Source organism: Terrapene carolina, unplaced genomic scaffold (genome assembly GCF_002925995.2).
Source record: "Terrapene carolina triunguis isolate 2854851 unplaced genomic scaffold, T_m_triunguis-2.0 Scaffold449, whole genome shotgun sequence".
In the NCBI taxonomy this organism is placed as follows: Eukaryota; Metazoa; Chordata; order Testudines; family Emydidae; genus Terrapene; species Terrapene triunguis.
In genome coordinates, this window is record NW_020664800.1 from 2,726,004 (window position 1) to 2,737,041 (window position 11,038).

At 49.0% G+C, this 11,038-nt stretch overlaps 2 protein-coding genes across 2 annotated transcripts in view; one reads left to right on the plus strand and one right to left on the minus strand.

Annotated features, from left to right (window-relative positions):
* The window catches only part of FAM166A (family with sequence similarity 166 member A), a 47,236-nt gene extending 39,008 nt beyond the window's left edge, over positions 1-8,228 (plus strand). Inside the window, exon 7 of the mRNA XM_026658470.1 lies at positions 8,143-8,228. Coding sequence (XP_026514255.1) covers positions 8,143-8,228 — 86 coding nt within the window. The remainder of the gene's footprint in view (positions 1-8,142) is intronic.
* Positions 8,219-10,417, minus strand: TUBB4B (tubulin beta 4B class IVb). Its single transcript, XM_024217428.3, has 4 exons — positions 10,292-10,417; positions 10,067-10,175; positions 9,870-9,980; positions 8,219-9,452 (listed from the first exon to the last, which is right to left on the minus strand). The coding sequence occupies exons 1-4, from the start codon at positions 10,346-10,348 to the stop codon at positions 8,392-8,394; spliced, it is 1,338 nt and encodes a 445-aa protein (XP_024073196.1). The 5' UTR covers positions 10,349-10,417; the 3' UTR covers positions 8,219-8,391.
* Positions 10,418-11,038: the final 621 nt, after the last annotated feature.

Below are 11,038 nucleotides of genomic sequence, written 5' to 3' on the forward strand. Positions count from 1 at the left end.
TGTCAAAGGCCAATCGCCAATGTGAAAGGCAGCTGACAGGTAAAGAAGGATGATAATAGCATAGTGTTTCTGAGCTTGGGCCAGGAAGAGGCCATTGGAGACATGATACTGAAAAATAACTTTGCAAGATAATAGGTTATCTTCTTTAGGGAGACTCTTGTCTTAAGATGTTATTTTTATAATACCAGTAGCAGACTCCATTAGAATAAGCGAGGTTGCCAATAAGCTGATTATGAAAATAGAAATTCTGTGGCCCTGCAGTGGGATCCGTGAAGGAACTTATGCATTGCAATGCTGAGTGTCGCCGCGCATAGAAAAATCCCAGGAACAGCACTGACCCACCAAGCTGTTAGGCACCCAGGCTCCCTATACAATGAAGGAACAAAGATAGGTGCCTTAGAATGTGATCCACAAAAGGCTTAGCCGGGAGCCACCTAAGCTAGCCAATGGGAGATGCTGATGAGACAGGTGTGTGCTAAATCCTGCCCCTCTCTCGGAGATAGGCACCTAACTCCAGGCTGAAGGCAGGTGCCCATCTCTGCTTAGCAGTCCGTGGCTTAGATGCCTAAGGCATTTCTGGAGGCAACAAGGTAGGTGCCTGCCTCATTCCACATTAAATAACAGGAGAGGAGGTGATTTAGTTGGGGATTGGTCCTGCTTTGAGCAGGGGGTTGGACTAGATGACCTCCTGAGGTCCCTTCCAACCCTGATATGCTATGATTCTATGATGCCGTCCACTAACAACTTGTATCCCATTGGTCAGAGCACTCTGCTGGGATGTGGGAGCCAAGGATTCAATTCCCCCCTCCCTGGCAAAGGGAGTGAAAGGAAGTGAAACCATGGTCTCCTACTGTTCAGGAGAGTGCTCTAACCACTGAGCATGGGGATATTCTGACACGGTGCTCCCTCGCTAATGCACTGTGGATAACTAATGAAAGAGTGACTGGAGCCCACCTCATAGGTGGCTGCCCTAACTACTAGACTACAAAATCATCCTCGGTGTCACACTCTCTCTGGCCCAATGACTGTTCCACCATGGATAAATACTAAAAAAAGTGTCTTTAAGACCTGTCAGCTGCTTGTAATCACAAGGTGCTCATAGCTTGCCTATGGACCCGGACAGGAGTGAGGATGCTCGGTTTTTGGCTTTGTTTCTTTCCTGGGCAATTGTTTTCCTGCCCCAAAGGTGATCTCACATGAATTTGCACCACAGAGTTCTACTTTGCCACCTCTCCTCTTCAATGTCCAAGAAGGCATGGCGTGAAATGCCATAAGTATAGCATCCGACTTCATTTTCCATTTCATCCATCCTTGAAGATGCCATCAAGTGGCTTTCTCATTGTCTAGTTGAAGCTGAGGCATGGATAACAGTGAGTTCTTAGATCCTGCATGAGTCCATTCCACAGCCTTGGACTGGTATCTCAGGGGGGAAAAAACGTTTCCTGCGCAAAGGAATTTTTTCCTTCTTGTAGGTAATTCCATTGTGCCAAAGGTATGGAGTTATTGACAGCAACCCCTACCCTGGACATTTCTGTCATATATCAGGTATCCTCAGGGTTGATAGCTTCATGCCCAGCTAGAGTGCATTGCTGTTGTCCAGCTGAGCAGCAACACAAGTGTGTATTACCCAGGCCAAGACGTAAGCCACAAGAATGGGGGCACCCAGTCTCCCAGCCAGCTGCACACACTTGACTTGCAGAGACTGCTGTGTGAAAGCTGTGTCAGCAAACTGTGAACTGACAACAATTGTGTTGCCTCTTTAACTAGAGGATGCACTGTAGCTCGGGGTACCAGACGTGTGGGGAAGGAGCTAGTGCCCCTGCAATGGAAATACTGGGGGGCTGATGCTTTCTTCCAGCCCCCCCCCCCATGTTTTCTGCCCCCACATTATCTCACAGCGGTGAGAACAGGATCAGGAGGTAGGGCTGGAGTAGCCACCATGGCACACGAGATCAGGCTGGCCATTGGGGAGCAAGTAGGAAGAGTTCTGTTCTCCCCACCTTCCTGCCACTGAGGGTCCTTGAGGAGACACCTGACCTGGGGGAGGGGCACCTGCTGCCAGGGTGGGGGTCAGGGTAGCAGCACCTGGGCAGGGAGCATCAGCACACAGGCCGAGGGGGAGCACACAGCACCAGCCGCCAAGGAACGGCAATCGGAACTGCTGCGATGCTCCTTCCCAGCGTAGAGCTCTCGGCCACGCCCTCCCCACCTAGCCTTCCCTCGCTCCCCTATCCTACCCTCCATCCCCTCATTCACAGTGAGCTTCTGCCTTTCCCCCCTCCCTTCTGTGAATGAAAACGGAGATCTTCCCCATACTGTTGGGAGAGGAGGAGAAAAAAAACAATGAGACAGTCAGAGAGAGCAGCGTAGAAACAGGAACAAATTAAGCATAGGCAGAGAAGAGAAAAAAGCAGGACTGAAATTCCAACCGCAAATACAGGCGACTGTGGCTCTCGGAGTCTCCCATAATCTTAAAGGGACAGTATGTGTCCACAGAGCGACACATTTGTATAAGGACTGTCTCATGATTTCAAGCAGAGAGGAGCAATAGCCAGCAGCTATGCAACTGGCAGGTGGTTAGTTATGATTTTAGAGCAGATTCCAGGGGCTATGATGGGGAAGCTGGTTGGGACGTATTCATGGTTGTGCAAACAGGGTGCAAAACAGAAGATTCAGCAAAGGACTTGTGCGAGAAGTTGGCAACAGCATCTGTTAAAAAGAGGCACATCTGGTAAAGACCTGACAGCTGAGGTCATGAGTGAGAGGCTCAGTGGAGAAATTTGAGAAATGCAGCCATTGTCAGTTTGGGTGCTGGGCTGTGCCTTCTGGTACTGAAAGGGGCCACCTCTGGAACCTAGAGTAAAAGCAGTCTTGCCTTCTTGTTTACAAGACAGGCAGGAGTCTTGCTGAAGTACAGGCCTTTTGTCGCCCTTCAGTTAAGAGTTAGAGTCTGAAGTATAACTAGTCTCAAAGAAAAACAGCCTAATCCACTTTGATAAGTGTGAAATGGAAGCAGCATTCCCTTTGCACTGATCCCAAATGCTACAAACGTTCTGAAACTTCCTCAGCTGTAAGCCTTGTAAACAGCCTAGGTTTTGAAGGAAAAGTGGAAAATTAATCATCTGAACTTAAGAATGGTCATACCAGGTCAGACCAATGAGCCATCTAGCACAGTATCTTGTCTTCCGCCAGTGGTCAATACCCGATGCTTCGGAGAGAATGAACAGAAGAAAGCAATTATCAAGCGATCCAACCCCTGTTGTCTAGTCCCAGCATGTCAGTCAGAGGCTTAGGGACTGCCAGAGCATGGCATTGTGTTCATGAACATCTTGGCTAATAGCCAGTGATGGACCTAGCCTCCATGAACTTAGCTAAATCTTTTTTGAACCCAGTTATACTTTTGGCCTTCACAACATCCACCGGCAATGAGTTCCACAGGTTGAATGTGCATTGTGTGAAGAAGTACTTCCTTTTTGTGGGTTTTAAATCTGCTGTCCATTAATTTCATTGAGTGACCCCTCGTTCTTGTGTTATGTGAAGGGGTAAAAGACTGTTCCTTATTCACGTTCTCCACACCAGTCATGATTTTATAGACCTCTACCCTATCCCCCCCCATTAGTCGTCTCTTTTCCAAGCTGAACAGTCCAGTTTTTTTAATCTCTCCTCCTACAGATGCTGTTCCATACCCCTAGTCATTTTGTTGCCCTTCTCTGTACCTTTTCCATTTCTAATATACCTTTTTTGAGATAGGGCAACCACAACTGTACACAGTATTCAACGTGTGCGACTATCATGGATTTGTATAGTGGCATTATGATATTTACTGTCTTATTAGCTAGCCCTTTCCTAATGGGTCCTAACACTGTTCGCTTTTTTGACGGCCGCTGCACATTGAGCGGATGTTTTCATATAACTATTCATGATGACTCCAAGACCTCTTTAGTGAGTGGAAACAGCTAATTTAGACCCCATCGTTTTGTATGTACAGTTGGGATTGTTTTCCAATGTGCATTACTTTGCACTTATCACTTGATTTTATCTGCCATTTTGTTGCCCAGTCACCCAGTTCTGTGAGATCCATTTGTAACTCTTTGCAGTCAGCTTTGGACTTAACTATCCTGAGTAATTGTGTATTGTCTGCAAATTTTGCCACTTTACTGTTCACCCACTTTCCCAGATCATGTATGAATATGTTGAACAGCACTGGTCCCCATACAGATTTTTGTACCATTTTCCAACATAATAAAAATGTAAAAATTAAGAATCTAATAAATGTATGTTAAGCTATATAATTGCTCAAATAAATATGTATACACTCTATCCTTTTGGTTATCTAAAAGCACCAAATTATACCAGCCATTGAGAATCAATCTTTCTTTAAGACTATAACTAAAAAGCACAAAAGCAAAAGATTAAAATTATTTAACTTCCTGGATAGAGAGGAGGTGGCTCTGTAAGCAAAATTCTCCCCCAGCTAAAAATGCTAAGCCCTTGACCAGTAGGAAAGACAGCCATGTTTGCCTCTGACAGTGACACCAGCTTGAATTTAGACTGGTGCACACTGAGGGACCTTTTGGCCTTATAAAATAGAGGCCAGAAGGACATTGTGAGCCTGGCACCCCTTGGTACCTGCTCTTCTGAAACTGGGCTGCTGTCCCTCTTGCCTTCATGGGGCAAGCCGCTGAGGGAAGGAGGCTCAGTGACCTGCAATGGCAGCTGGTGACAACAGCCCCAATACTTAGGTATGGTAGGCAATGCCCATCCCTCTCTTATATTTTCTCAAAGAGCAGGAAAAGAGAGCTAGAGCATCTGCAGCCCTCCTAAGCAGCTTCACTGTATTGTGTGAAAATCTCATTTTTATTTTTAATATCTATATTTCATTATTTGATGACAATGGCTCTTCTTCTCCCAGAGAATTCCCTATATGTGCAGCTAGAACCAGCACATCCATGGGCTGCTCTTTCCTGCACTGAGATGACTTTTTGCCCTCTCTGAGCATGAGAAGGGGAAAATGGTGCTGATTTGATTTCCCCTTTCAGAGTTTGTCCCCATAATCCTCCTTCAGAGCAGGGAGTGAAATTAGGCTCAGGAATTGCTCCAAAAATATTTCAAGCGGTTATGATCTCCCTGTCCTCAAGGAGGCTGGTCTGATTGCCTTCCTCCCCACACATGGAACCTTCTGGGCCTCTGAAAGAAGATACAGGGATGAACGCCCCAAAAGCTTCACCCCTCTCTCTTGCTGGGATCCACGTGAGGCAGATGAGTCTGTTTCCCCTGTAGGCCTCAAGGGGTGTGAGTAGGGTTGCAACAGAGGGAGGGAGTTTGGCCCCAAGGTCACTTACTGCTTTCTCCAGTGCTAGACATGCCCATGCTGTGTTCAGTGCTCTTCATCCATGGTCCAAGGAAACGGGGAGGAGGTGGCAACTGAGCTCTGCAGGCAGCACAGCTGCTGATGCAAGCTCTAGGGAGCTAGGTGCCTTCTTTCGTCTAGTGCAGAACCCCTATGACATCACGGCCATCAGAGAGGTGAGGAACTGCTTGCCCCAGAGCCAGTTTTTCCACTCCTGCCTACCTCCGTTCCCACCTGGGGGAGAGGGGCCCAAGATGACCTCCCACCCCAGTCTGAGTTGAGGGAAGCTGCACTATCCCCAGAGCCAGCCAAGCTCCCACTCCAGTCACTCAAGCAGAAGAGTGAGCAGGGTACACAGACCTTTCCTTTTGCCACTGGGTTTTCTTGGCCCACCTCTCCTGAAGCCTGCAGGGGCACCAGCCCCTGCAAATGCCTCAGAAGGGGGAAGCAGAGCCAAGGAAACAATCTCCCCAAGCAACAAAAGTAGTCCTGGGGTTCAAGGGGGAATTAGACAATGCTGAACTGAATTGTTATAAATTTTGAAGAAGTTTGAAATGTCCCTCCAAAAAACTCTGCAGCTTAGAGGTCTGCAGCTCAGAGATGCCTTGTGCCAAGGAGGCAAAAAAGGATCAAAGGACTAGGGGACCAAGGCATTTGGAAAATCACAGAGTCACAAAATCTGAATTCAGCACTCAGGCTTCCTAAGAATGGGATTCAAAAAGCCAGCACATACAGCCACCTAAACTAGCCAATAGGAGATGCCAAGAAGGGGGGCAATGTGTTAAGTCCCAACCTTCTCAAGGTTCATGCCGAAGTCCAGGCTGGAGGGAGGTGCCTAGTTCTGCTTGGGATTCTCACCTATGAACACTCTGCAAGAAGCTGCCAGCAGGAGCTACTCCCCCCCTAGCTTTTAGCCTAGTGGTTAAGGTACTCACCTGAGTTGTGAAAGACTCCCACTTCGTCTCCCCTCTTCCAGATGGGAAGGCATTTGAACTTGGCTCTGTATGCCCTTAGGAAGGTGCCCAAACCACTGGCTAGAGGATATTCTGATGTGCAGTTCTATCACTCCCTCCTGTTGAAGCTGGTCCACTTTGGCTAAATAAACATTGGAGCTGGTGGCCTGGATGCCTGCCTCTTTGCCTTATCAGGCAGAAGGGGGGCTACAGCTGGGGGGGGTCTCCCCCATAACTACCTTAAACACTGGGCTAAAAGCCAAGAGCTCCTTCATCTGCCCCCAGCTATTGTCTATGCAGTTAAGCAACATGTGAGTATATCTGTCACCTTAGGGCCCACAGGAGTTCCCCATACTCATGAACTGCTCTGGACCTTACCTGTCTGCCACAAGCACGGCTGCAGACCCAAAAACAGAAACTTAGGCCAGGTCTATGCTAGGAAATTGGGATGGTGTAACCAGGGCCGTCCTTACCCCTACACAAAGTACGCAGCTGTGTAGGGCACCAGGAAATTTGGGGCACATTTCCTGGTGCCCCACACAGCTGCGGGCTGCTCCAGCCCCTGCTCTGGCTCTTCCCCAGGGCCCCCACCCCTGCTCTGCCCTGCCTCTTTCCACCCCCACCCTAACCCAGCCCCACCCCCACTCCCCTGAAGACTCCAGAAGCAGTCAGGCCTGCACTCACCTGTAAGTAGAGTAACACAGCCCCCCTGCTCCTCCACAAGAGGTCTGGGGGCCAGCCCCTCCCCCCAGGGCCTGGGGCAGGGCCCCAGACAGCCCCCCCATGTAGGGCACCAAAATAGCTAGGGCCAGCCCTGGGTGTAACTACATCACTCAGGTATAAAAAAAATCCACACCCCTGAGCTACTTAAAGCAACCTAATCCCCGCTGTAGACTTATGTTGACAGGACTTTTCATGTTGACACAGCTACTCCCTCTCCCGGAGGCAGAGCACCTACACTGACAGAAGCTGCTGCAACGTTTCACATGTAGAGCTGCCCTTAGGAAGCTTCTACTGCAAAAATTGAAGGGCCCATTGAGTTTAGATGCCTACAAGATTCAGTGGCAGCTGAGAGGGATTTTTACAAATATCAGCCAGCAGTGCACAAATCTGTGCCTTAGGTACCTAGCGGCAGTTATGCACATCACTCTATTGTGTCATTAAAAAAAATAAAATAAAAAAATATCCAGGTTTCCCCTGGTTTACTGCAAAAAATTTGAAAAAAATTATAATAGGTGTTTCCTCCATATTAATCAGACTTGCTAGCCCCGGCTCCTCCCCCTCCAAAAAAGCCCAAAATTAATAGGTACCTAATTTGAATCTTGGGCCTTGTTTATCATCAGCCAGCAGGAAGGAATTTCAGGCCCTCTCTTCACCCAAAAGCCCCCCCCACAAAAAAAAACCAGGCAAACCTGCAAAATTGAAGCTGCTGGTGTTCTTGAAAGCAAGTTAAATATATTTTTTTTTAAAGATCCTTGCCTTTTACAGAGCTGGGACAATGCAAGTTGAGTACAAATTTAGTCTTTTGAAAACATCCACTAATTATGCTGTAAATGTTTGCAGTGTATAGAGCATTCACTAGAGATATTTTGTAAGTTTGCTCTAAATTAACAGATGGAAAGTGTATTAATAATTATGCATTTCAGTTCACTAGATGCACAACTGCTCCACACCTCTGGCAGTAGCCTAATTTCAGTCCACTGAGCAAGTGGACATTGCAAGTGACATCCTTATTTAAGTCTTATCCGCAGTAGTACATGTAAAACTTTGTTCCAGTATAAGAGCAAAATAGGCAAATGCTTATGCAAAAATAAACTACTGTATTTTGATGTTTTTCAGCCCTCAGACACAGCTATGCCTTAACATTTGGCAACAGTACCCGGAAAGCCTACCAGAAAGCGCAGAGACAAAACTGTGCGCTGTGAAAAATGCTTTAATGGTGATGTCTGTACAGCATTTGACATGAAGTCATCAGGAAACAGAAGTGGAAGGTACACAGTAAAGACAGGAATAAAGACAAGTTTCTGAATGAGAAGGGAGTTCATACAGCTTTAAACATAATTTACAGGAGTAGCTACTGCACAGGTTTTATGCTGCCTCTTCCTCAGCCTCCTCCTCAAACTCCCCCTCCTCCTCAGCTGTGGCATCCTGGTACTGCTGATACTCAGAGACCAGGTCATTCATATTGCTCTCAGCTTCAGTGAACTCCATCTCATCCATGCCCTCTCCGGTGTACCAATGCAAGAAAGCCTTTCGGCGAAACATAGCAGTGAATTGCTCAGAAATGCGCTTAAATAACTCCTGGATAGCTGTACTGTTACCAATGAACGTAGCAGACATTTTGAGCCCCCGGGGTGGGATATCACAGACAGCGGTTTTAACATTATTGGGAATCCATTCAACAAAGTAGCTGCTGTTCTTGTTTTGTACATTAAGCATTTGTTCATCCACCTCTTTCATTGACATGCGGCCTCTAAAAACAGCAGCTACAGTGAGATAGCGGCCATGACGTGGGTCACATGCAGCCATCATGTTCTTTGCATCAAACATCTGCTGTGTGAGCTCTGGTACAGTTAAAGCACGATATTGTTGGCTCCCACGGCTGGTGAGTGGAGCAAAGCCAGGCATAAAAAAGTGCAAACGGGGGAAAGGAACCATGTTAACTGCTAGTTTACGCAAGTCAGCATTAAGCTGACCTGGAAAACGCAAGCAGGTGGTAACTCCACTCATGGTTGCTGACACCAAATGGTTCAGATCACCATATGTTGGAGTAGTTAACTTCAGGGTTCTGAAACAGATGTCATAGAGTGCTTCATTATCAATACAATAGGTTTCATCTGTGTTCTCTACAAGTTGGTGTACAGAAAGAGTGGCATTGTAGGGCTCCACTACAGTGTCCGATACTTTAGGAGATGGTACAACACTGAAAGTGTTCATGATCCTGTCAGGATACTCTTCGCGAATCTTGCTGATTAGGAGGGTGCCCATGCCAGAGCCAGTGCCACCACCAAGAGAGTGGGTAAGCTGAAAGCCCTGAAGACAATCACAGCTTTCTGCTTCTTTCCTTACAACATCTAATACAGAGTCAACCAATTCCGCACCTTCTGTGTAGTGGCCCTTTGCCCAGTTGTTTCCTGCTCCACTCTGACCTGGAAGAGAGCCATTTTCACAGCAGATTAACACAGCAAGCTATTTGCTTGCAAGCAAAACGAAGGATGAGCCCCAAATGATTACACAAACAGGGGAGATCCCCCCCCCCCAGTACTTGCTCTCATTACAACTCAGGTATAAGATACCACTCAAGTATTTTAAGCAAAATATTTGATACTGTTTTGCTTTCAACTTAGAGTTGCATTCAAAAGGGTTAGCTTTGAGCTCCCTACATTAACCTTTGTGCCCTGCATGTCACCAGCCGGTCCGGCCTGGACTCCTCTGTGGGAGGTGCACTCAGAGCGTCCCCTTTACCTGCCCACGACCCGCTCCAGCTGAAGGAAGATCCTGGACCGTTTACCACGCTCCGGCCAGACCCGCCGCCGGGCCCGGCCCACGCAGGCCCCCCCACTTACCGAAGACGAAGTTGTCGGGCCGGAAGATCTGCCCGAAAGGCCCGGAGCGCACCGAGTCCATCGTGCCCGGCTCCAGATCCACCAGCACCGCGCGCGGCACGTACTTGCCACCTGCGAGAGAAGGCAGCGCGTGAGCGCGGGGCCGCCGGGGGGGGGGGCGCGCGGGGGGGGACTGGGCGGAGGGGCGCGAGCCCTACCTGTGGCCTCGTTGTAGTAGACATTGATGCGCTCCAGCTGCAGGTCGCTGTCGCCGTGGTAGGTGCCGGTGGGGTCGATGCCGTGCTCGTCACTGATCACCTCCCAGAACTGCAACAGACACACGGGTCAGGCGGGCCAGGCCGGGCCGGGCCACCCCCGCGGCAGCCGTTACCCCCGGCGGGGCCCAACCCCCAGCCCGCCGCTGGGGCAGACACAGCACTGACCTTGGCCCCGATCTGGTTCCCGCACTGCCCAGCCTGCAGGTGCACGATCTCCCTCATGGCGGCGGTGGCACCCAACACCCTTCAGCGACGATAGTCACGCAGCAATCTGCACACTAGCTGCGTCACAGCGACCAACTGCCACCGCTTATATACCAACGGATTGCGCGCGCACCGTGCCTGCCCCCGCCCACAGCGACTGCCGACAGCCGCTAATGGTCGCTCATAACGAGGCTCAGCAAAATAAAAACTCTCCGGTCGGTTAAAACGATGTCAATCAAGTTGCTAATCCCGCCCAATTCCTCTCCGCTCTCTATTGGTCAGACTGTTCAACGTCTTTCACGTCACAATTAGCAATCTCCCTCCTTAGGGCACTCCTCATTGGCTCGATTGAATGATTGATATCGTGGGTGATTGGCTGTTTCCCTTAGCAATGAACTAACGTCACACTGATTGGATGAAAACGAAGTGTCCTAGTAACCGCTGTTAAGCCCTACTAGGAGCTAGGTGGTGGTTTGCGAGGGGATGGGGAAGCGTATTCCTGAAGTTATTTACGCAGGTTACAGGACGTAGCGGGGAGTTACGCAGCACGGGCTGCCTGGGAGCGCTACGTTATGGCCGTAAAGGGAAGTTTTCTTTCGTTGCGGGGGACGCGGAGGCAGCGGTTACCCTGGAAGCAGCTGAATGTAAACAGCGCAAGCAGCGTGCCCAGCCCCCCGCCCGCACAGCTCCCCCGCCCCTCACCGGACC